This window comes from Mesocricetus auratus, unplaced genomic scaffold (genome assembly GCF_017639785.1).
Source record: "Mesocricetus auratus isolate SY011 unplaced genomic scaffold, BCM_Maur_2.0 Super-Scaffold_100013, whole genome shotgun sequence".
Classification (NCBI taxonomy): domain Eukaryota; kingdom Metazoa; phylum Chordata; class Mammalia; order Rodentia; family Cricetidae; genus Mesocricetus; species Mesocricetus auratus.
Window position 1 is genome coordinate 81,240,119 of NW_024429196.1, and position 26,229 is coordinate 81,266,347.

The 26,229-nt window shown below is 41.3% G+C and overlaps 1 protein-coding gene across 1 annotated transcript; it reads right to left on the reverse strand.

The window, feature by feature from the left end:
* Positions 1-4,726: 4,726 nt before the first annotated feature.
* On the reverse strand, positions 4,727-14,273 carry LOC101835085 (cathepsin 7-like). The gene is made up of 7 exons (XM_040756234.1): positions 14,148-14,273; positions 13,743-13,865; positions 13,513-13,659; positions 12,778-13,002; positions 12,163-12,325; positions 5,796-5,913; positions 4,727-4,826 (listed from the first exon to the last, which is right to left on the reverse strand). Exons 1-7 carry the CDS (start codon positions 14,271-14,273, stop codon positions 4,727-4,729), a joined length of 1,002 nt encoding a protein of 333 aa, XP_040612168.1.
* Between the last annotated feature and the right edge of the window lie 11,956 nt (positions 14,274-26,229).

The following is a 26,229-nucleotide window of genomic DNA, read 5'->3' on the forward strand; positions in this document are numbered from 1 at the left end:
CACTCACCACTTAGAAGAGTAAATGGGAGGTACCCTTGAATGAATTGGTACAGGAGACTGCTTCCTGAAAACACTGAGATAGACGACTAATAAATGGGACCTCCTGAAACGGAGAAGCTTCTGTAAGGCAAAGGACATAGTCCAAAAGACAAAAAGACAGACCACAGAATGGGAAATGATATTCACTAACCCCACATCTGACAGAGGGCTGATCTCCAAATTTCACAAACAACTCAAGAAGCAAGACTCCAAAAAACAAAAAGATACAATTAAAGAGTGGGGTACAGAACTAAATAGAGAATTCTCCATAGAGCAGTGTAAAATGGCTGATAGACACTTAAGAAAGTTCTCAACATCCAACTGGGACATGCAAATCAAAACAGCTCTAAGAGACCATCTTATTCCTGTCAGAATTGCTAAAATCAAATACACCAATGACAGTTTATGCTGGAAAGAATGTGGAGAAAGGGGAGCACTCCTCCACTGCTGGTGGGAGTGCAAACTCATAAGGCCACTTTGGAAACCAGTATGGAGGTTCCTCAGGAAAATGGAAATCAGTCTAACACAAGATGCAGCAATTCCACTCTTAGACATATACCCAAAAGATGCGCATTCATTCAGCAAGGGCATGTGTTCCACTATGTTCATAGCAGCATTATTTGTAATAGCCAGAACATGGAAGCAACCTAGATCCTCCTCAAGTGAAGACTGGATAGAGGAAATGTGGTACATTTACTACTCAGTGGGAAAAAAATGGAATCCTGAATTTTGCAGACAAATGGATGACACTGGAAGAAAATATCCGGAGTTAGAAAACCCAGACACAAAAAGAAAAACATAGTATGTTTTCACTCATATATGGATTTTAGACATGGAGCAGGGGAGCACCAGCCTACAATTCCACCACCAGAGAGTCTGGGAAACAGAGGACCCTAAGATAAATCTGCATGGTCCCCTGGAGAAGGGGAAAGGAACAGGATCTCCTGTGCTGATTGGAAGCATTGGGGGAGGGCATAGAAAAAGGGCAAAAGAGAGAGGAAGAAGAGGAGGGAAAAGGAGGATATGGGGAAGTAGGAAAGGTGAGAATAATACAGAGCAGAATGAGAGATACCATAATAGAGAGTCATTATAGGTTTGAGGAGATTTCCAGAGATCTACAAGGATGGCACTAACTGGCAGTCTAAGAAATAATGGAGAAGATACCTTAAATACCTTTCCCTGATAATGAGATTGACGACTACCTTATATGCCTAGGGCCTTCATCCAGTGGCTGATGGAAGCAGAAGCAGACACCCACAGCAAAACAACAAACTGAACTCCTGAAACCCAGTTCCAAAGAGGGAGGAGTGATGAGCAAAAGGATCATAACCGGGCTGATGAAACCCACAGAAACAACTGACCTGAACAAGGGGAGCCCATGGGCACCTGAATGATGACTGAGAGTAATGATTGATCCAGACCGCCTAAATCTGGGTGTCAGTAAGGAGTCCTCAGCATTCTATGGGGCCTCAGGTAGTAGAACAGTGTTTATCCATGGCATATGAATGGACTTTGGGAGCCGATTCCACATGGAGAGATGCTCTCTCAGCCTGGACACATTCCAGGGGCTTAGGCCTTGCCCCAAATGAAATGACAGACTTTGGCGATCCCCCAAGGAGGGCCTCATGCTCCCTGGGAGCAGAGTGGGGATTGGATGGGGGGTTGGGGAAGGTTGTTGGGGATGGGGTAGATGGGAGACAGAGGGAGCTGGGATTGACATGTGAAGCAAGGTTTTATCTAATTTAAATTTTGAAAGATTAAGAAAAGAACGTTGGGCTCATTCAAGTCTGTTATAAAGAGCCCTTCTTGGGGCAAAAATACAGAATAGAATACTTTAAACCTTATCCTTTAAATATGATATACAATGTCTTTAAATAAATTCAGAACTTTTTCATAACGCAAGAGGAGTGCAACAACTTAAATATGAAAAATAAGGTCTCATCAGTCTCTCAGGAAAAAAGAAATATGCTATAGGTGATAAAGTTGTAAAGGCATGAAATCCTATGGTTTTTGGATCCTGAATGATTCTACCAGAAGCACAAGATGAAAAATTATTTCACAATGTGGTGTTTGCCCCACTGGGTTAAAGAGTTGCTTTATCCGGCAAAGGGAAAGTACAAACTCATTGTGTTTTTTCCAATAACAAGAGGGGAACCTTCACACTTCCAATGATTGCTTCAAGAATGAGATAAGACCACCATGGATCACAGAAGAGTAAGACTGCTGAGACACCAATTCTGTACAATCCCGTCACTGTCACAGCCATTGACTCTAAAAGTCTCAAACACAATTAACTGTCCATATATAGGCAAGGTCCATTGCAGATTAGCTCAATGTGCCCACAAAATTCAATTCCGTGTACCCACTGAGAAGTCATGGATCATCCAAATGAACAATAGCAGCTACTGGGGGTGTACTGGTCAACACAATCTCTGTCCCATAAAGCTCCCGTATAAGGGAGCTACTTGGCATAGCATATTCACAAGTGCACTCACAAGGGGTACTCTCCGACACTGTCGCTTCTCAGAGGATCTCTCTGAGTTCTGAGTTCATGGCTCCTTTCCTAACTGAACCAGGTCATGACATACAAAAGGGAGAACTTTTCCTGGTAGATATCCATTAATTTCTCATCAGAAAAGCACAGTAACACTGAGGCAAAAAAAATCATTGTCCTGGACACAAAAGTCCCAGTGGAAAGACCTGGGATTAATAAGGAAGGAGCCAATGTCCAAAAGGATCCAGTTCTTTCTTGACTACATACACATGCATTTAGCATTTCCTGCATTTCACACAAGGCAAGTCTTCAAAGGAATAGGACCTCACCTTTTGGCCACTGGACAAAATGGATGGACAGGAAATGTCAATCATGCCTATATAGTAGAATATATGTTTATTGTTTTTTGCAGGTGAAAAGCACACAGTGGGAGGTCTTCCCGCCCCAGAAAGAAAAGCTGAGTTTTATTATCTTCACAGTTCCACACTGCCTATCATTCATCATCGGCTTTTCCACCACAATTGTGGGATCGTGAGGTGCCAGAAGAAATAAGACTATCACTGCTGCAGTCATAGGAACTGAGAATTAAGGCTCACCAAGAACGTGGACTCCATTGGACTAGGATGCCTGCTTTGCTAGTGCCACATGGGAAGAAGAAAATCAAAGAACTACTGATTAAGGAGGATGATAACACAGTCCTTATCAAATCGCTGCTTGGAAGACTGTACCAAAGGTGGGATATAGATGCAGGGTTCATTTGTATGGAGTCCTGCAATAAAAGGGGAGAGGGAGCTTCCTTTCATGCGCAGAAGAATAGGTGAATTTTACAGTAAGGAGCAGACTGAGACTCAATAGATACAACGTTGATAAAAAAAAACTGTGGGGTAAAGAGAATTCTGGCCAAGCAGACGTCCTAATTAATCTGGATGTACAGAAAAGCACTCCCGGACTTCTGTCTCCATGATGACCATGCAAGTAAGGTTACCAACACCCAATATCCAGTCTCTGAAGTCAAGCACTAGAAGCTGAAAGCAGATCTGCTTATGCTGGTCATTTGTTATGAACTGACGGTCCATACTAATACCTGCCCTACATGCTTGGACCCAGAGATAGCTCTAAATGGTACACACCAAGTAATACATATGTAGTAATTTATATGTGTCACATTTTTCTGAATGTGCATGCCTGAGGCAAAGTTGAATGCATCAGATAGTTAAGCCTGAGGATTATCAACCATAGGCAATAAGAGACTAGGACCCTGAATGGTAAAAGCCTGTGTTGAAAGCTAGGTCAGCACTCAAGCACATTGAAGCGCTGAACATTCTGGAAGATTGGTTCTGTAATTGCAGACTTGGGTTATCTTGATTTCCGGGAATACAGTCACAGACAAACTAGTATGGAATTGGATTGCTGGAAAAAGGGTGGCATCACAGCCTATCACAATGCGGTGGGGGACACAGTCACATCACACTCCACAGAGGGGTGTAGAAATGAAACAGGGTGAATTCCTGTCAGCTGAAAAACATCAAACCCAGGGGAGGTTTCATGTAGTATTTAGGAGCAGGGATGCTGTATACAAATCACACTCTAGATGCAATGGACATCCAGTGACTGAAGCCCACCCATGACAGAGGAGCCGCCAACTCTTCCTCCTGGAACAGCAGCACCACACGCAGTTCAAGATGAATACCGTGTTTGAGCATTAAAATAATAAAAAAGGTCCTCTCCCAAAATGAAATACTAAAATCTACCTTTGAATTTGACTTTTATTTTTAAAGGTCTTTTTTAGTACAGTGAAAAAGTTAAAATCAAGTCACTACAGAAAGTCTTTTTTTTTTCTTGGACAGGTTTTCTCTGTGTAGCTTTATAGAGCAGGCTGGCCTTGAACTCCTAAGCAACCTGCCTCTGCCTCCTGAGTGGTGGGAATAACGGCGTGCACCACAGCTACCTCCACCACCACCACCCAGAGGCAACTACAGGAAGTCTTAACAGAAATGAGTGCAGAACATCAGTTACAGCACCGGGCATGTGTTAGTAGAGCAAGCAAAAACCACAGATTTCACATCCTGCCCTGGCCTTTCAATGGTTCAAGCATCTCCTGCACTCAGCAGAGGGCGATCACTCTGAAGAGGCTGGGGTTCTTCTGTGTGTGCTGCCCTTAATATCTTCCCTGCCTTCTCATCCCCAGGCAGCTCACAATGTAGGGTACATGGCATAGGAAGCAATTCCACAGTAGTTGAAGTGATCTCTGGGAATCTTCATGTAGCCATTTTCTCCCCAATTATCACCATGGCTGAAAGAAATCGGGTTTCATATTTAAAAAACAAGAAACATCAGAGTGGACTACTACAATAACTCTGCATTTGAGCACTGAGCCAGAGGTCAACTCAGTAGAAAACATCAGAAAAGGCAGAAAATCAATTCCAGAGTATCACAAGTTATTTCACAGAGGACAGTAAAAAAATCACAGCAGAGGAAATTAGGACATCTTCCACCCATGGGTTGTGCAGAAATAACCAATGAGAAAATAGAAAAACAATGACTCAAAAATTATATTAATTACCAAGAAAACAGTGAGTCTGTGTTCATATATAATATTAGTTGCCTTACTGTCTAATCACGAAGGTCTGATGAAGTTTAAGTCCAAGTTCCATTTCAAAAGCCAAAATGAGGCTGAAACTATATCTTAGTGCCTAGGAGCACTGGGAGTTCTTCCACAGGACAACAGGTCCCACCTAGTACACAGGGCAGTGAGCTCACAATCCCCTGTAACTGAAGCTGTGGGCAATGTAGTGTCTGTCTGGTCGGCAAGAACTTCTGCCCACACACAGCATTCTCTCACACAGACACGCACTTACCACAAATGAAAGTAACTTTAAACAAAAAAACTAGGATGTTTTTGCAGTTACCCTGTATTTGCAGAAGCCAAGGAATAACTAAAACAAACTAGATAAGCACACTAGCGAAAATATGAAACTCTAGGATCATTGACACTCTCTCAATGCAGAAGAACTGAGGCAGACAACTGACATCAGCATGGCCTACATACACTGCATACACACACACACACACACACACACACACACAACACACACACACTCACACACACACGCATATGCACACACACTCACACACACACACACACTGGAAAAACAAGAAAGGAAAGAAAATGTCCCTTTTTCTGTGACTTGTACCTAAACTATAATTACAAACAGAAAGTCCATTTGAAACCTAAAATACAAAAATTTTCAGCAACTTATACCTGTTCTTCACCAGCCAATATTTCCTGCCCTCAGACTCTCTGCCTTCATAGCCATAGCCGACCAACAGCATCGCATGGTTAGGGGAATCACGTCTGCACTTGGGCTCATTGTAAATACCTAAAAAAAAAGTCAATGTAATAAAAGGCACTAGGAACCTTGTGGTAACCCTGATCAACAACAGTAAGTAGGGCAATATATAATTGGACTGAAGTGGCAAAAATTCCAATAAAAATAGAAACCATTGTTAAGAGGAATCCTTATCCAAGTTCTCATCAAAAACCCAAATAAACAAACAAATAAATAAATAAATAAATGTAAACATAACTTTGTTGATAAGCACATCCCAGTAACCATGTAAGATAATTCTTACACATCTTCTGTTTTTGCTGATATAATCACATTACAAGAAATCGTAGCTAAACATTCATTTCTTTTTTAATTTTATTATTCATTTTTAAATTTAAATTTAAATTAGAAACAAGGTTGCTTCACAAGTCAGTTCCAAGTCCCTCTCCGTTTCCCTCCCCTCCTACCATGCCCTCCCATCAACCCCCCCAACATCCAATCATTTCCCCAGGGAGGTTGAGGCCCTCCATGGGGTGTCCATAGTTTGTCATTTCATCCAGGGCAGGGCCTAGACCCTCCCCAAGAGTTCAGGGTGAGAGTGCATCTCACATTGATGGAAGGGAGTCCAAAGTCCATTTGTATACCCGGGATAAATACTGATCTACTGCCCAAGGCTCAATAGATTCCTGAGGCCTCCTCACTGACACCCACATTCAGGGGGTCTTGATCAGTCCCATGCTGGATTCCCAGGCATCAGTCTGGGATTCAAGACCTATCCCATTCAGGTCAGCTGTTTCTGGGAGTTAAACAAGCCCAGTCTTAATCTCTTTGGTCATCTGGCCTCCCTCTCTATAACTGGGTTCCTTGAGTTCAGCTCAGTGCTTAGCCATGGGAGTCTGCCTCTGCTTCCATCAGCCAATGAATGAAGGTTGTTTCCCAGACTATCTGGCCATGGGATTGTAGGCTGGCACTCCACAGATATAGGTCTAAAATCCATATATGAGAGAGTACATGCCATGTTTCTCTTTTTGTGACTGGTTTCTTCTAGTGTCATCCATTTGCCTGCAAATCTCAGGATTACATTGTTTTTTTCTGCTGAATAGTACTCCATTGTGTTAATGTACCACATTTTCTCTATCCACTCTTCAGTTGAGGGGCATCTAGGTTGCTTCCAAGTTGTGGCTATTACAAATAATGCTGCTCTGAACATAGTAGAACAGACATTCTTGTTGTATTAATGGGAAACTTTTGGATATATGCCTAAGAGTGGAGTTGCTGGGTCTTGTGGTAGGTTTATTCCCATTTTTCTGAGGAAGCTCCATACTGATTTCCAAACTGGTTGAACAAGTTGGCACTCCCACCAGCAATGGAGGAGAGTCCCCCTTTCACCACATCCTCTCCAGCATAAATTGTCATTTGTGTTTTTGATTTTAGCCATTCTGACAGGAGTGAGATGGTATCTCAGAGTTGTTTTGATTTGCATTTCCTGGATGGCTAAGGATGTTGAGTGCTTTCTCAAGTGCCTCTCAGCCATTTTAGACTCCTCTACTGAAAAATCTCTATTTAGTTCTACAGCCCACTTTTTAATTGGATCCTTTGGTGTTTTGGAGACTTGCCTCTTGAGTTCTTTGTAAATTTTGGAGATCAGCGATCTGTCAGATGTGGGGTTAGTGAATATTTTTCCCATTCTGTGGGCTGCCTTTTGTCTTCCTGACTGTGTCCTTTGCCTTACAGAAGCTTCTCAGTTTCAGGAGGTCCCATTTATTAATTGTTGATCTCACTGTCTGTGCTACTGGTGTTATGTTCAGGAAGCTATCTCCTGCACAGTTCCTTCAAGGGTACCACCCACTTACTCTTCTAAGAGGTTCAGTTTGGCTGGATTTATGTTGAGGAGTTTGATCCATTTGGACTTAAGTTTTGTCATGGCAATAAACATGGATTGATTCACATTCTTCTACATGCCAGCCTCCAGTTATGTCAGCACCATTTGTTGAAGATGCTTTCATTATTCTATTGTATATTTTTAGCTTCTTGGTCAAAGATCAGATGTTCATACATATGTGGATTAATATCAGGGTCTTCTATGTAATTCCATTGATCTACCTGTGTATTTTTGTGCCAATACCAAGCTGTTTTCAGGGCTATACCTCTATAATAGAGCTTGAAGTCAGGGATGGTGATGCCTCCGGACATTGCCTTGTTGAACAGGGTTGTTTTGGCTATCCTGGGTCTTTTGTTTTTCCATAAAAAATTGATGATTGTTCTTTCAGGTCTGTGAAGAATAGTACTGGGATTTTAATAGGGATTGCATTGAATCTGTAGATTGCTTTTGGCAGGATTGCCATTTTTACTACATTGATCTTACCTCTCCAAGAGCATGGGAGATATTTCCATTTTCTGAGGGCTTCTTTAATTTCTTTCTTTAAAGATTCAAAGTTCTTGCGATACAGGTCTTTCACTTGTTTGGTTAGCGTTCCCCCAAGGTATTTTACGTTGTTTGTAGCAATTGTAAAGGGTGATGTTTCTCTGATTTCTTTCTCAGCCCTTTTATCATATGTATATAGTAGGGCTACTAATTTTCTTGAGTTGATCTTATAGCCTGCCACTTTCCTGTTGGTGTTAATCAGCTGTAAGAGTTCCGTGCTAGAGTTCTTTGGATCTTTTATGTAAACTATCATAGCATCTGCAAATAGTGAAAGTTTGACCTCTTCGTTTCCAATTTGTATCCCCTTGATCTCCTTTTGTTGTCATATGGCTCTGTCTAGAACTTCAAGTACAATGTTTAAAAGGTATGGAGAGAGTGGACAGCCTTGTCTTGTTCCTGATTTTATGGGAAATGTGTTGAGTTTCTGCACCCACTTGAACAGATATAAAAGAGACATTAAAAAATCTCAATAAGCAACAGAAAAACAAATATGACACCGCCAGATTCTAGAGACTACACACCAGCAAGACTCCAACATTGCAATGCAAATGAAGCAGAAGACAATGACCTTAAAACCACCTTCATGAAAATGATAGAGGCCCTAAAAGAGGATAAAGGAAAATCCCTCAAAGAAATGGATGAAAAAAAACAAGCCAAAAAATGCAAGAAATGGAAGAAAAAACAAACGAAAAATCCAAGAAATGGAAGAAAAAACAAACCAAAAAATTCATAAAATGCAACAAATGGACAAAAAGATAAACAGAAAATGATAAGAAACAATTCAAACAATGCAAGGATTGAAAACTGAAATAAACAAATAAAGAAACACAATCTGAAGAAAGGATAGAAATAGAGAAGCTGGGCAAATGATCAGGTACTACCTATACAAGCATTACCAACAGAATAAAAGAGATGGAAGGGAGAATCTCAGGTGTTGAAGTACATTAGGAGAAATGGATTCATCAACCAAAGAAAATCTTAAGTCCAAAAATCCTTAACACAAAACATCCAGGAAATATGAGACACCATGAAAAGACCAAACCTAACAATAATAGGTATAGAAGAAGGGGAAGAAAACCACCACAAAGGACCAGGAAACATATTCAACAAAATCATAGTGAAAACTTTCCCAACCTAAGAAAAACTCGCCAATGATGGTACAAGAAGCTTACAGAACACCAAATAGAGTGGCACCAAAAAAAAGTCCCCTCGCCACTTCATAAACAAGACCCCAAATATAAAGAATAAAGAAAGGAAAAAGGCTAAGTAACATATAAAGGCATTCCTATCAGAATTATACCTGATTTCTTCCTGGAAACTCAGAAAGCCAGAAGGTCCTGGATAGATATTCTACCAACACTATGGTAGACCATGGATGCCAGCCCAGACTACTATACCCGGCAAAGCTCTCAATCACTATAGATGGAGAAAACAAGGTATCCCATGACAAAACTAGATTCAAGCAATACTTATCCACTAACCCAGCCCTACAGAAACTTTTGGAAGGAAAACTCCAACCTAAGGAAACTAACTACAACCAGAAAAACATAGGCATTAGAGAATCCATCTCTACCAACATCCAAAAGAACAAAGGGGTGAAATTCCACACATAATTCCACCACCACCAACCATTGCAAATCGAAGAAGGATGAGCAATCAATGGTCATTAATATCCCTCAATATTAATGGCCTTAACTCACCCATAAAAAGACACAGACCAGCAGAATGGATTCGAAGACAGAACCCTTCCTTCTGCTGCATACAAGAAACACACCTCACCCTCAAAGACAGGCATTACCTGAGAGTTAAAGGTTGGGAAAAAATTTTCCAATCAAATGGAGCCAAGAAACAAGTGGGGGTAATAATCCTAATATCTAACAAATTAGACTTTAAAATAAAATCAATCAAAAGAGATGAAGGAGGTCATTACATACTCATCACAGGAGAAATCCACCAAGATGAAGTGTCTATCCTGAATATCTATGCCCCAAATATGAAAGCATGCACATTCATAAAAGAAACATTACTAACACTTAAATCACATATAAAGCCCCACACACTTATAGTGGGAGATTTCAACACACCACTCTCACCACTAGACAGGAATACCAGACAGAAACTCAACAAAGAAGCAAAGGGTCTAATAGAAGTAATGACCCAACTGGGATTAACAGACATCTATAGAACATTTCATCCACATAAAAAAAGAATATACCTTCTTCTCACCACCATATGATACTAAACCAAAAATCTTGGCAACATATTGAACCTCAGCAGCTTCAAAAAATTGGAATAACTCCATGCATCTTATCAGACTACCATGCTTTAAAATTAGAACTCAACAACAACACAAATTGCTGAAAACCTACAAACTTGTGGAAATTGAATAATGCGCAACTGCACCATTTCTGGGTCAAAGAAGAAATAAAAAAAATTAAAGACTTCCTAGAATTCACTGAGAATGAAGACACATCATACCCAAACCTATAGGACACTTTGAAAACAGTGCTACGGGGGAAGTTCATAGCACTAAGTACCCACACAATGAAACTGGAGAATAGTTATACTAGAGAATTACCAGCAAACCTGAAAGCTCTAGAACACAAAGAAGCAAACTCCCAGAAGATGAATAGACACCAAGAAATAATCAAATTGAGGGCTGAAATCAATGAAGTAGAGACTAGGAAAACAATACAAAGAACCAATGCAAGAAGAGTTGGTTCTTTGAGAAAATCAACAAGATAGACAAACCTTTGTCCAAACTTACCAAACAGCAGAGAGTGAACATGCAAATTAACAAAATCAGAAATGAAAAGGTGGACATAACAACGGACTCCGCGGAAATTCAGAGAATCATCAGGTCATACTTTGAAAACCTGTACTCCACAAAGTTCGAAAATTTAAAGGAAATGGACAACTTCCTGGATAGCTATCACTTGCCAAAACTAAATCAAGAACAGATAAGCAATGTAAATAGACCTATAACCCCTATGGAAATAGAAGCAGTCATCAAAAGTCTCCCAACCAAAAAAAAGTTCAGGTCCAGATGGCCTCAACGCAGAATTCTACCAGAGATTCAAAGAACACCTTATACCAATTCTTCTCAAAGTATTCCATGCAATAGAAGCAGAAGGGTCTTTGCCAAAATCTTTCTACGAGGCTTCAATAACCTTGATACCCAAGCCACACAAACATACAACTAAGAAAGAAAACATCAGACCAATATCACTCATGAACATTGATGCAAAAATACTCAATAAAATACTGGCAAATCAGATCCAAGAACACATCGAAACAATCATTCACCACGATCAAGTAGGTTTCATCCCAGGGGGTGCAGGGATGGTTCAACATACGAAATCCATCAATGTAATCCACCAAATGAACAAGCTGAAAAACAAAACTCACATGATCATCTCACTAGATGATGAAAAAGCCTTTGACAAAATTCAACACCCCTTCATGATAAAGGTCTTGGAGAGATCTGGGATAACAGGAACATACTTAAACATAATAAAAGCTATATACAGCAAACCAACAGCCAACATCACACTAAATGGACAGAAACTAAACATTCATTTCTTAATTCAAGTCACTCATCTTTCTACGAATGAAATGGCTCCATATCTTAATATATATCAAGTAGAGAAACGTGTGTAAATGAAGCTAAATAATATGGCAAGTAACGAAGTACTCCGATGCATAGGTATGTCATGTCCCTAGGAAACAACACACATGATGAACGCATTAACAAGTGTAAAACTTACAAGCCCAAATACCCACATCAAATTTTATACACTATTAGGATATCAACCTGGCATGTCCCGAAGGGTCACAAGAATTCTTCATATATATCTAGAAAAACACATACTTACCTCCTGTATATCTACGAAAAGATGCATGTGCACCATCAATTCTAACGGCAATGGGCCCATTGGTCACTAACGCATTCAGTAGGGCTTCTTCATTCCTTGGGACAATCAAATAGCGGTCGATCTTAACAACAGAGCGTTCAGGGCTGTACCTGCATTTTCCATCCTTTGAAAAGCAAAGAGTTAAGAGGTTTGCTTACTACCATCTGCCTTCTGGACAGTAAGAACCACAATACTGGGTAGTTTGCACTGGACCACTCCCACATCTGTTATAATCATCCCAGGAAGTGAAATGTTCCTGGAAGATTTGGAACAGGAAATCAGCTCTCCTGTCTTCAATGACACCTCATAGGTCGTCCTATCCACAAGAAATTTTCATGGTGTGGAAATCTGCATTATGCGTGGAAAGGTTTGCACATTCTCCATGTGCATAAAAGCAAGAACAACCTACATGGAATCGTGGATTCAGACAACCATACAGGGGTAGACACTCTAATGGCAGCACTGGTGGTGTGGAAAACTCTGCATTCAATGTGAGCTCTGTAGGCAATGCATTTTTTTCTGCAATTTTCCTCTACCGCAGATGAACAAAGAAGACAACCCGGGTAGCCTACTTACCTTTGCTTCATAGGGATAGGTTGCCTCAGCCTCCAGACCTCCATTGTACTTCACATACTGGAAGGCATTATAGATTCTGCCCCCTTTACAGCCATCAGTGCCATAAGGTGTAGAACAGTCCACTAGGTTCTGTACACTCAGTGGGATCAGTCTGCCTGTTTTCTTGAACAGCTGTGCTTCTATGGAACCAGCCACAGCAAAAGCCCAGCAAGCACCACAACCTAGCTGAATGGAAAAGAAATATTGTCACCAACAAAAAAACATTAACTGCAGCAACTCAAGAGGAGTACTTTATCAAAAATGAGCTATTCTCTTTTGACGGATGCCTAAGCAGGAAGGGTCAGTCTCTGTGGGGAGGTGTCTTTTGCCCCAATGGGTAACCACACAGTCACACACAGATGTACATGAGACTGTGATCTATTGGATGCCAGGTGTAAGAAATGTTAATAATGGGAGAAATTAAGTCTGGAGAGAGATAAAGGGGGGTCACTAGATGGAGGTTTAAGAGTAAGTATACTTAGAAATGTATACATTCTACTACACCTGCATGATCCCTATAATTGCCAAGGCATGGATCAGGGATTCCTCCTTCCCTTGGATAACAAAGCTATTTGTTACTAGTAGCAGAATGGTAAGGACAGTAACTGTGGCTTCAAGTTATAAAATAAGACAGATGAGTCAATAACTAGTCCCATTGCAGTAGTTGCAGAAGTCAATCATGTGATGTTGTCATACCTGCCTCCGCACAGGAGTCACATAGCCTTGTGTTCTCCAATCCAAAGTTTTGGGAAATTTGACATCTCCTCGTTTCTGGATGCGTTTCCCATTCCTTAGAGTCAGAACTGAGCTCTCCATCATCATTTTCCTCATTTCCTCACCAGTCTTCAAGGAAAGATACATAAAGTTTCCATTCAAACAATAGAAGAGAAAAAAGCAGACTACAACACAATTTAAGCCACACTCACCATGTCACCAAATTCATTCATCTCTACAGTGAAGTTGTTAATCACCAGGCCATTCTCCATATTGAGCAGTTTGAACATTTTCACATTTTCTTCCCATACTGCTCTCCTCTGCCTTTCTTCCTCCTGGAAATAAACATAATGAATGGCATTTACTTCTAATTATAACCCCGCACTACCTGACCAAGTAGACTCGCTGCTGCTTAGTCATACAGGTTGTGGAGAGGTATTTTTGGGACTCTAAAGCAAGCCATTCTCAACACATTGATGAGCAGAGATAGTGTTTATCCTGTGTTACATTAATACCTCAGGTAAGGGTGCCATCTATGGCCTCAAGCATAACCATGAACCCCCAACCGCAATGGCCATGCTCTACGAGGACCCTCTTTGGGTGTCCATGTGACCTACTTGGCTGTATGTTTTATCATTGCTCCTTTTCCACTCCTCCCATTCGGCATCCAAACTGTAATCTGGTGTTGGAGCAGCTGAGGCCACTCCCAAGTACAGGAAGCCCACGAGGACAGCAAGAATCATGTCTCAAGTACCTACAGAGAGAAGGAAATGAATGGGAGAATACAACAACACTCTTAAGAAACTAAACTATCTATGCAGGATTAAATTATTCTAACCACTCTCCCAAGTATTTACTCAAAGATTTTGGACTAGAGATGCCACGGTTGGCATTTAGCATTTACATAAAATTGCAGGGCATATGTGAAAATTTCTAGAAACTCATGGAAATATCCATATACTGCACATTGACATGATCACAAAAAATGATCGTGCACGTCAAAATTCAACAGGTCACATAACTAAGAACTTGGACAGAAAGGACCTAGGATTTGTAATGATAAAAAGTCTTCTCTTATGTGGCATCTGATCCTAAGTACAAGTTCTCCCCAGAAATTGAGATCACATTGCATGAAATCCCTTAACACAGAAGAGAATGTGGGCTCCCCTCTCTTGAGTGGCAAATTTCTAGGCTGTCCTTTTTAGAAAATATGGGAAAAACATCACATTTCTAGCAATCTTTCAGACCATTGGGAGTTTACACCACATTCGTGACACTGATGAGGGGGAAAAATCTCAAATGGAGAAGCCAGGGGAAGCCAGAGACACAGTGGATAAAGACACCCTGAAATCCCAGGTTCAGGCTTTGCTGGATTTCTTGAGCAACATTCCCTATGAGAACTGACAAGTGGCATGCCACCTGCTACTCATTCTGCACATGTTAATTGAGAAACAAAACATTTATCCAGCATTGATGTGTATGTAATACAATGATCTCTGCAGGCTCAGGATGAGATAAGCATGATCCAGGTATGCATGGTATCAGCTCACGCTGTCTCTGGCCAGGACCACACTTGCAGTGAATTGGAACCCATACAGACCTGGACATGTTTTGGGGGTCTGGTTTTCTCTCTGGCTTCCTCATCCGTTTCTACCTCCACACAGCAAGGGCTGCTTAGGTTGAGAAGACAGTCTCATTCCTGGAGGTCTGCCTGATTCTACATGGAGTCTCAGGGCTTCTACTATAAGGGCAATTCCCTTTCTGCCTTGGTAGAAGCAGGGCCTCACCTGTGGTAGCTGCTGTTTCTTCAGTGCACTCCAGAAGCTCTTCAGAGGTTGTTGAGGTGTCAGGATCTGGTAGAACAACACCTTACTCAGGCTTTAAATCCCAAGTCTCTGGATAGTCAGCCTTGTCCTTCAATGTTTCCCTTCTTCTGATTGGCTATGAGAGTAACCGGGCCTCTAGGCTCCTAATGAGATATGATCTCACCTTTACTGGAGGGGTGGATGTGTGCTTATTCCTCTGGACCATGGGGACCTTTACAGAGGAAATTACAGAATCAACCTTTAGGCTGTGGATCACACAATAGCCTGCCATTTTATCTCAACAGTAGCTCAAATTTGAGGTTAGGGTGTTTCCTGGAGAAGCTGTGTAGCATTTCAGCTCAGAACTTAGTTTAGAATAAGAGGTTTGGGTTGCCACCATGGAGTAGGCAGTCAGCATAGTCTACCCTTGCAGTTCATGTTTGGTCTACAGGCACAATGGGATCATATGAGAACACTAACTTTGGTGTGCATTTTTTCAGTGTCACAGAGCAACACAGCTAGATCTCAGAAGAAGCCCAAGGATGGAGAGGTGACTCCATATCATAAGTGTTATTCAAGACCAAAGTGAGAAGGGAAATATAAGTCCTAGTGTGCATGGTCTCATGAAACTGACATTTTTTCTTCTCGAGTTAAGTTGAACACCATAGCCAAGTACCATCAGACCTGTCAATATTTTCATTCAATAACACATGCATCACCTGAAATTTCAACATTTACAGTTATAGATATAAATCTCAGTGGCCTTAGGGGAACAATCATTGTTATGCAAACATCACCAAATAGACCTCCAGGAAGATTTTATCTGCTTTCAGGAAAATGTAGATTCCTTAAACAATATTCCTCTAACACCTGTCCTCAAACTCAGTACCTCTCACTTCAATTTCTCTGTTTAGGGATTTTCCTGTTAGCATAGATGGAGTGTTTTGTCTTTCTGTTGTTGTGGTAGAGGTAGTTTCTACTGTACCAATATCAAAAGGGGACAATTAGGAAATAACATAAAGTCAAGATCTCCTCTTTACCCAGGTTCTGTGTTTTTTTTTTCCTATTACATGGAGACACCATATTCTGTTTGCTCATTCACTATAGCATTTTTTTCTTCCTTGGATCACATAAGAAATGTAGGACACCGCAGAAGAGCCGCCCACACAGGAAAGAAATCATCCCCTCCAAGACCCCAACCCTAGCGAGTCCAGCTTCAGGTGAGATTGGGTCTCCAGCGGGGACCGCCCGCCCATCACCCATCCCCCTCCATCTTCGGGGCCGCTCCCGGCTTCCAGAAGAGCCGCCCACACAGGAAAGACATCAGCCCCTCCAAGACCCCAATCCCAGGGAGTCCAGCTTCAGGTGGGATTGGGTCTCAGGCGGGGAGGACCGCCCACCCATCACCCATCCCCCGCGATCTTCTGGGCTGCTCCCGGCATCCAGAAGGCCCGCCCACACAGGAAAGAGATCAGCCCCTCCAAGACTCCAACCCCAGCGAGTCCAGCTTCAGCATCCCCAGCTTCAGCTGCAGTAAGGAAGGAGACCAGTGGAGACGGAAAGACCCCCACCAGCACCCACTGGAAGAAGAGATGGGAATAAGACAGAATAAGAGATCACCCAGCAATAGAAACACCAACATGACCCCACCAGAATCCAGGGATCCAACACCAGCAAGACCTGAAAAGCACTACATAGATGAAGAAGAGGAGACAGACCTTAAAAATTATTTCATGAAGATGATGGAGACCCTCAAAGAAGAAACGAGGAAATCCCTTAAAGAAATAGAAGAAAAAACAAACAAAAAAATCCATGAAATGGGGGAAAATTCAAGAAATAAACAAATCTCTCAAAGAATCTAAAGAGCACCAAGAAAAAACAACCAAGAAAATTAAGGAAACAGCTCAAACAGTTGAAGGATTGAAAGCTGAAATAGAAATGATAAAGAAAACACAGAATGAAGGGATGCTGGAAATAGAAAAGCTCGGTAAACGGTCTGGAACTACAGATGCAAGTATCACCAATAGAATACAAGAGATAGAAGAGAGAATCTCAGGTGTTGAAGACTCATTAGAGGATATAGAGTCGTCAACCAAATAAAATCTCAAAACCAACAAATCCTTAACACAAAATATCCAGGAAATATGGGACACCGTGAAGAAGCCAAACCTGAGAATAATAGGTATAGAAGAAGGTGAAGAACTTCAACTTAAAGGTACAGAAAACATATTCAACAAAATCATAGAAGAAAACTTCCCTAACCTAAAGAAAGATATGCCTATGAAAGTACAAGAATCTTACAGAACACCAAATAGGCTTGACCAGAAAAAGAAGTCACCTCGCCATATAATAATCAAAACATCAAACCTACAGAGTAAAGCGAAAATATTAAGAGCAGCTAAAGAAAAAGGCCAAGTAACATACAAAGGCAGACATATCCGAATTACACCTGACTTCTCAATGGAAACGATGAAAGCCAGAAGATCCTGGTCAGATGTCCTACAAACGCTAAGGGAACAAGGATGCCAGCCCAGACTACTATATCCAGCAAAGCTCTCAATTACCATAGATGGAGAAAACAAAATATTCCATGACAAAGCCAGATTTAAACAATACGTATCCATGAATCCAGCTCTACAGAAAATGCTAGAAGGAAAACCTAGAGCCAAGGAAGATAACTACATTCACAAAGACACAGGCAATATATAATCATACTTTACAAAACACCAAAAGAAAAAGGGAGGAGAAACTACACAAAATAACTTCACTAACAATAAATCAAGCGCAAACAAGGATCACCAATCAATGGTCATTAATATCCCTCAATGTCAACGGCCTCAACTTGCCTATAAAAAGACACAGAATAGCAGAATGGATATGAAGACAGAACCCTTCCTTCTGCTGCATACAAGAAACACATCTCAACACCAAAGACAGACGTTATCTCAGAGTAAAGGGCTGGGAAAAGATCTTCCAATCAAACGGCCCCAAGAAACAAGCGGGCGTAGCAATCCTAATATCTAACAAATTAGACTTCAAATTAAAATCAATCAAAAGAGATGAAGAAGGGCACTTCATATTCATCAAAGGAAAAATACATCAAGACGAAGTCTCGATTTTAAACATCTACGCCCCAAATACAAAGGCACCTACATTCGTGAAAGAAACATTACTAAAGCTCAAAATGCACATAAAATCTCACACACTAATAGTAGGAGACTTCAACACTCCGCTCTCACCGCTAGACAGGACCTCCAGACAGAAACTTAACAAAGAAACAAAAGAATTCATAGAAGTTATGACCCAACTGGGTTTAACAGACATCTATGGAACAATCCACCCAAATACAAAGGGATATACCTTCTTCTCGGCACCACATGGAACCTTCTCTAAAATTGACCACATAATAGGAAACATAGCAAATCTCCACAGATACAAAAAAATTGGAATAACCCCCTGCATCTTATCAGACCACCATGCATTAACATTAGAATTCAACAATAACACAAATCACAGAAACCCTACAAACTCATGGAGATTGAACAATGCACAATTGCACCATCCCTGGGTAAAGGAACAAATAAAAAAAGAAATTAAAGACTTCCTCGATTTCAATGAGAATGAAGACACAACATACACAAACTTATGGGACACTTTGAAAGCAGTGCTGAGAGGAAAGTTTATAGCACTAAGTGCCCACATGAAAAAACTGGAGAACAGTCATACTAGAGAATTAATAGCACAGCTGAATGTTCTAGAACAAAAAGAAGCAAGCTCCCCCAGGAGGAGCAGACGCCAGGAAATAATCAAATTGAGGGCTGAAATCAATCAAGTAGAAACCAGGAAAACACTGAGAAGAATCAATGAAACAAAGAGTTGGTTCTTTGAGAAAATCAACAAAATAGACAAACCTCTGTCCAAACTAACCAAAAGACAGAGAGAGAACATGCTAATTAACAAAATCAGGGATGAAAAAGGGGACATAACAACGGACTCTGAGGAAATCAAGAGAATCATCAGGGCATACTTTGAAAATCTGTACTCCACAAAATTTGAAAATTTAAAGGAAATGGACAATTTCCTGGATAGATATCACTTGCCAAAACTAAATCAAGAACAGATAAATAATCTAAACAGACCTATAACCCCTAATGAAATAGAAGCAGTCATCAAAAGTCTCCCAAACAAAAAAAGCCCAGGCCCAGATGGCTTCAGTGCAGAATTCTACCAGAAATTCAAAGAGCTCATTCCAATACTCGTCAAAGTATTCCACACAATAGAAGCAGGAGGCTCACTGCCAAACTCTTTCTACGAGGCTACAATTACCTTGATACCCAAGCCACACAAAGACACAACTAAGAAAGAGAACTATAGACCAATTTCCCTCATGAACATTGATGCAAAAATACTCAATAAAATACTTGCAAACCGGATTCAAGAACACATCAGAAAAATCATCCACCATGATCAAGTAGGCTTCATTCCAGGAATGCAGGGATGGTTCAACATTAGAAAATCTATCAATGTAATCCACCATATTAACAATCTGCGAAAGAAAAACCACATGATCATCTCACTAGATGCTGAAAAAGCCTTGAACAAAATCCAGCACCCCTTCATGATAAAGGTCCTAGAGAGATCAGGGATAACAGGAACGTACCTGAATATAATAAAAGCAATATACAGTAAACCAACAGCTAACATCAAACTAAATAGAGAGAAACTCAAAGCAATTCCTCTAAAATCAGGAACAAGACAAGGCTGTCCACTCTCTCCATATCTCTTCAATATTGTACTTGAAGTTCTAGCTACAGCAATAAGACAACAAAAGGAGATAAAGGGGATACAAATAGGAAAAGAAGAAGTCAAACTTTCACTATTTGCAGATGATATGATAGTTTACATAAGTGACCCAAAAAACTCCGCAAGGTTACTCCTAGAGCTGATAAACACCTTCAGCAATGTGGCAAGATACAAGGTAAACTCAAAAAAATCAGTGGCCCTATTATATACAGATGATGAAGTGACTGAGAAAGAAATCAGAGAAACATCACCTTTTACAATAGCCAAAAACAGCATCAAATATCTGGGGATAATGTTAACCAAGAAAATGAAAGACCTGTATATCAAGAACTTTGTGTCTTTGAAGAAAGAAATCAAAGAAGATACCAGAAAATGGAAAGATCTCCCATGGTCTTGGATTGGTAGGACCAACATAATAAAAATGGCAATCTTGCCAAAAGCAGTCTATAGATTCAATGCAATCCCTATCAAAATTCCATCACAATTCTTCAAGGACCTGGAAAGAACATTAATCAACTTTATATGGAAAAACAAAAGGCCCAGGATAGCCAAAACATCCCTATACAATAAAGGAACTTCAGGAGGCATCACCATACCTGACTTCAAGCTCTATTATAGAGCTATAGTCCTGAAAACAGCTTGGTATTGGCACAAAAATAGGCAGGTAGACAAATGGAACCGAATCGACAGCCCTAATTTTAACCCACACACCTATGAACACCTGATTTTTGACAAAGAAGCTAAAACTGTACAGTGGAAAAAAGAAAGCATCTTCAACAAATGGTGCTGGCATAACTGGGTACTGGTATGCAGAAGACTGCAGATAGATCCATGTTTATCGCCTTGTACAAAACTTAAGTCCAAATGGATCAAAGATCTCAACATACATCCAGCCACACTGAAACTTTTAGAAGAGAAAGTGGGAGATACTCTTCAACGAGTTGGTACAGGAGACCACTTCCTAAACATAACACCAGCGGCACAGGCACTGAGATTGACAATTAACAAATGGGACCTTCTGAAACTAAAAAGCTTCTGTAAGGCAAAGGACACAGTCAAAAAGACAAAAAGGCAGGCCACAGAATGGGAAAAGATATTCACTAACCCTACATCTGACAGAGGGCTGATCTCCAAAATTTACAAAGAACTCAAGAAACAAGTCTCCAAAACACCAAAGGATCCACTTGAAAGGTGGGGTACAGAGCTAAATAGAGAATTCTCAGTAGAGGAGGCTAAAATGGCCAAGAGAGTGCTCAACATCCTTAGCCATCAGGGAAATGCAAATCAAAACAACTCTGAGATACCATCTTACTCCTGTCAGAATGGCTAGAATCAAAAACACCGAAGACAATTTATGCTGGAGAGGATGTGGAGAGAGAAGAACACTCCTCCACTGCTGGTGGGAATGCCGACTCATACAGCCTCTTTGGAAATCAGTATGGAGATTCCTCAGGAAAATGGGAATTAATCTACCACTAGACCCAGCAATTCCACTCTTAGGCATTTATCCAAATGAGGCAGGTTCATACAACAAGGGCATCTGCTCCACTATGTTCATAGCAGCATTGTTTGTAATAGCCAGAACCTGGAAGCAACCTAGATGCCCCTCAACTGAAGAGTGGATAGAGAAAATGTGGTACATTTACACAATGGAGTATTACTCAGCAGAAAAAAACAATGGAATCTGGAAATTCGCAGGGAAATGGATAGCACTGGAAGAAACCATCCTGAGTGAGGTAACCCAGTTGCAAAAAGACGAACATGGTATGTACTCACTCATATATGGATTTTAGATATGGATCAGGATAGTGCCACTCTGCACTTCCACAGATAGAGAGTCTGGGAAACAGGAAAGAACCTAAAAGATATGCATATATGCATAGTACCCAAGAGAAGAGGATGGAGACAAGATCCTCTGAATGGATGGGGAACACGGCGAGGGGTCGGGGGGGAGTGGGACCCGGGAAGAATAGAGGGGGTAAAGAGGAAGGGAGTTGGTCATGGGGGAACAGGAAGTTGAGGGGGTGGGGGTAGAATAGGGGGAAGAGGGAATCATAGGATCGAAGACAGATCAGGCACCAGAGTGACCTCGAGTGATCCAAAGGTATAACATCAATTGGCAAACTAAGCAATAGTGGAGGGACCACCTTGAATGCCCATTCCTGATAGTGAACTTGATGTCTATAACCATCCGGGAGCCTTCATCCTGTGACTGATGGAATCAGAGGCAAACACACAACTAATCACTGAACTGAACCCAAGGAACCCAGTGACAGAGAGAGAGGAGTGATGAGCAAATTGGCAAAGAATGGGCTGGCAAAACCAGCAGAGACAGCTTATCTGAACAGGGGAGTGCTCTTGGACCCCAGACCGACAGTGGGGAGGCCAGCATGGGACTGATCTGGACCCCCCAAATGTGAGTGTCAGTGAGAAGGCCTGGGCAACCTATGGGGCCCTGAGCTGTGGATCAGTGTCTATCCCTGGTATACAAACTGTCTTCATGTGCCTATAGCACAAAGAGAGATGCTCTCTCAGCCTGGACTCTTAGGGGAGTGCCTTGACCCTACCAAGAGTAAAATGACAGACTCTAGATATCCCCTATGTGGAAGGATTTGGCAATAGCGTGGGGGGGGAGGAGGGGGGAAGGGGAGTGCGGGAAGAGGGGAGGGAGAGGGAACTGGGATTGACATGTAAAACAAGCTATTTAAAATTAAAATAAAAAATGATAAAAAAAGAAATGTAGGACACCTACCTACCCTACATCCTATGCTGTCAAATTTGCACAAAATCTAAACTCAACGAATACACTTCTAAAAGTAAGAGAAGCCATGAAAAATATTGATATAATAGGAAGTAGCACAATATTAAGACAATATATCTGTGAAATGCTTAATTATTTAATTAATACATAAACTTGCACTGCCCACATTCAGAACCTTGAGTTTCCACTAAAAATGTCCTTACATTATCTCATTTCTGCCAAGAACCCTGGTAAGTCTGGTCACCAGAAATCATTATTGCTATTGAGTCAGCCTTCAAATCCTACCAGGGTTCCTCCTTGCGTGTCTGCAGCAAGAGACCTGAGCATCTGTCCAGCCACAGACCTTCAACCATGATTCTGTATTGCTGCAATATTTTTTTTATTATTTTCAAATCCCCACCCTTATTCTTGGCTATAAACTGTTACATGAACTTCACATTGTGCAGGTTAATATGTGGAATAGACCCACTTTTCCAACTCATACGTAACTCTGAGGTCCTTCATAAATATTTCCTGGTAATGGCATGGTGGGTGTCGCAGGATAAGTTCCTCTTAACCAGCAGTTTCCTTGGATTTTCCTTGTCCAGCAAGGACTTTAGAAAAATTTTGTATCTGTCTGAAGGAAAAAGACATACACGATCTGGGGGTTATGCTCTTTTTTCCCAGCTCTCATTCTCCAGTTCAAATTCTCTAATTCTTTTTTCTAATTTTCTTGCTCTGATTCTCCAGTTCTCCCTAGACCCTTTGTTCACATAGCTTATATACACATATATAACAACAAACTTCTTCTTAAGGTCACAATACATTCCTTCAGTAAAGGATAAGGAGCAGAGCCATTTACCACAGCAACACATAATGGGGGGAAGAACGGGGTGTTTCAGCATTCATTGACAAGGGCTGGCATTGAAAAGCATCCCAAGTATTAATGCCGAGCATGGTATCCCACCACAGGAAATTGGTCCCAACAAGGGAAAGTTCCTGGTCCCACTGCCAGGGGCCCCACAGATAGTCCAACTTTCACAACAGTCTCCCACATATGGAGGGCCTAGTTCATTCCCAAGGAGTCTATAGCTATCAGTCTAAAGTTTATGAGTTTCTACTAGCTTGGTTCAGCTGTCTCTGTAGATTTCCCCCATCATGGTCGTGACCTCCCTTGCTCATGTGTTGCCTCCTCCCTCTCTTCAACTGGATTTCCAGAGCTCAGCCTGGTGCTTGGTTGTGGATCTCTGGGTCTGGTTCCATCAATTACTTCATGAAAGTTCTACGATGACAGTCGGGGGTATTCTCCAATTTGGTTACAGGATAGGCCAGCTCAGCATCCTCTCCACTATTGCTAAGAGTTTTAACTTAGGTCATCCTTGTGGATTCTTGGTATTTTCCTAGCACCGGGTTTCTCCCAAACCCTATGTGCCAGAGTTTGTTGATTCCTCATGAGAGCCTTACCCATGAGGAGGAGCTGGGGGGGGTCGGGCACAAGGGGACAGGAGGAGGGGTGGGAGAGAGAACTGACGTTGGAATGTGATATTAAACTTAAAACAAATTTTAAGAATGTATATACATATAAAAGAAAGAGGCAAGATAGCAAGTTTACCACAGTCACACTTTAAGAAACAGCATTGATTTTACTGTGATTATGAAACGGATATTGGGCACAATTTAGAATAAGAGTAAAGGAGATTTTTCTGTAAAGAAGAAAAAAGAAAAAGAAAAAAATCGCCCCAAAACCTGTTTATATTTCTCTTATCCTGTATGTAGATCCAGAGTACAAGGAGGTAAACATGTACATTTTTTTCCTTAATAATAATATTTTTTGTTAACTTTTCACACATGTTACTCCCAATTCCGTCTTCCTCCCCTCCTCCCCGGGCTCTCCAATCTCCACACCCCAAACTCCATTCTCCCTCCTCTCCCCAGAAAGGATAAGGCCCTCCATGGGGGATCTGTCCAGATCTGTCATTTCATCCTAGGTCCCCCTTGTGTCCAGGCTGAGAGAGCATTCCTCCATGTGGAATGGGCTCCCAATGTCCATTTGTATGCCAGGGATAAATACTGATCTACCACCCAAGGCCCCATAGATTGCTGAGGCCTCCTCTCTGACACCCAGGTTCGTGGCTGGGGTCTGGATGAGTCCCATGCTGGTCCCTCAGTCATCAGTCTGGGGTCCATGCATTCCCCCTAGTTTAGGTCGGCTGCCTCTGTGGGTTTCGCCAGCCGTGTCTTGATTCCTTTGCTCGTCACTCCTCTTTGCAATTGGGTTCCAGGTTTCAGTTTGGTTTTTAGCTGTGGGTGTCTGCCTCTGCTTCCTTTTTTTTAAGCTGTGAATCCAGACCATTCTTAGCAGCCCTGGCTATCTGTGGAAATTTTCCCACATAAAGTTGTTTCTCTCTGGTTAATTGGTTAATTATTATTCTTGTCCATCACATAAATTTTAGAACTTAAACATAAATAGTTAGTTAGCGGAGCCTTGAATTTTGTACCATAAGCTGAGGTTGGAAGTTTGTGAAGAGTGTTAATTGCTAAGTAATTTAGTAGGGTTGGCCACTGGTCTCTGATATCAGCTATTCCTGGCTAGAGAAACTGGCCAGTGATCCAGGTCCCTCTGTGTCTAAAAGTCCTTGAGTTAACAAAGCAGACATCTGCAATTCTGGCCCTGTGTACAATCTGTGAAAAGCATAACTTGCGATCTGTACACAGAGACTCTCAGCCTAGCTAATTTGCCCTATCAGCTTAGCTAATTAAAGAGAGCAGGTTTCTAACTTTCTCACAAATTGGGGGGGGGGGGGGGGACAAAGGCTTAACTATGAGGGATTCCTTTATTCACTAGAAATACATAGTGTGGGGAGAAGCCGGTCTAGGTACACAGGAATAACGTTGCCTACAAAGTGAGGAACATACTGTCAAGGTTGTGGGACAAATCCCATGTCTATTTGGGGGGGCAGGGATCAGGAGAGCACACAAGAGAATTACAGACAGGAACAGACAGTATTTGCAAGCAACGTTTTCAGGAGCCTTGCCTGTGAATTTCCTCCATAGGATTAGTTGTGGATCTGGTGGTTCGACCTTATAGATATCAATTGTCATCTACAGTGTATCTTTATGAACTCCAACAATCTCTCAGTTTAAATACTTTACCTGTGTCTTCCTCTGATCACCGTAAGACAGCTGATCTGATTTTTATTTCTAGTTATGGTGCTGTTTCTTTATTGAGACAGTGTCTCACTGTGTAGTCCATTCATTTCTGGAACATGATCTATAGACCAGATTGACCAACTCACTGTATCTGATTACATAATAACTGGTTAAAGATATACACCACTACAGCAGGGTCTG

Coding starts and splice junctions, on each gene's coding strand:
- LOC101835085 (XM_040756234.1), bottom strand. CDS start 14,273: ATGATTCTTGCTGTCCTCGTGGGCTTCCTGTACTTGGGAGTGGCCTCA. Junction 13,003..13,512: donor TGACTCCTGTGCGGAGGCAG/GTATGACAACAT, acceptor TTTTCCATTCAG/CTAGGTTGTGGTGCTTGCTG. Junction 5,914..12,162: donor TTTTCGTAGATATACAGGAG/GTAAGTATGTGT, acceptor CTTTTTTTTTAG/GTATTTACAATGAGCCCAAG.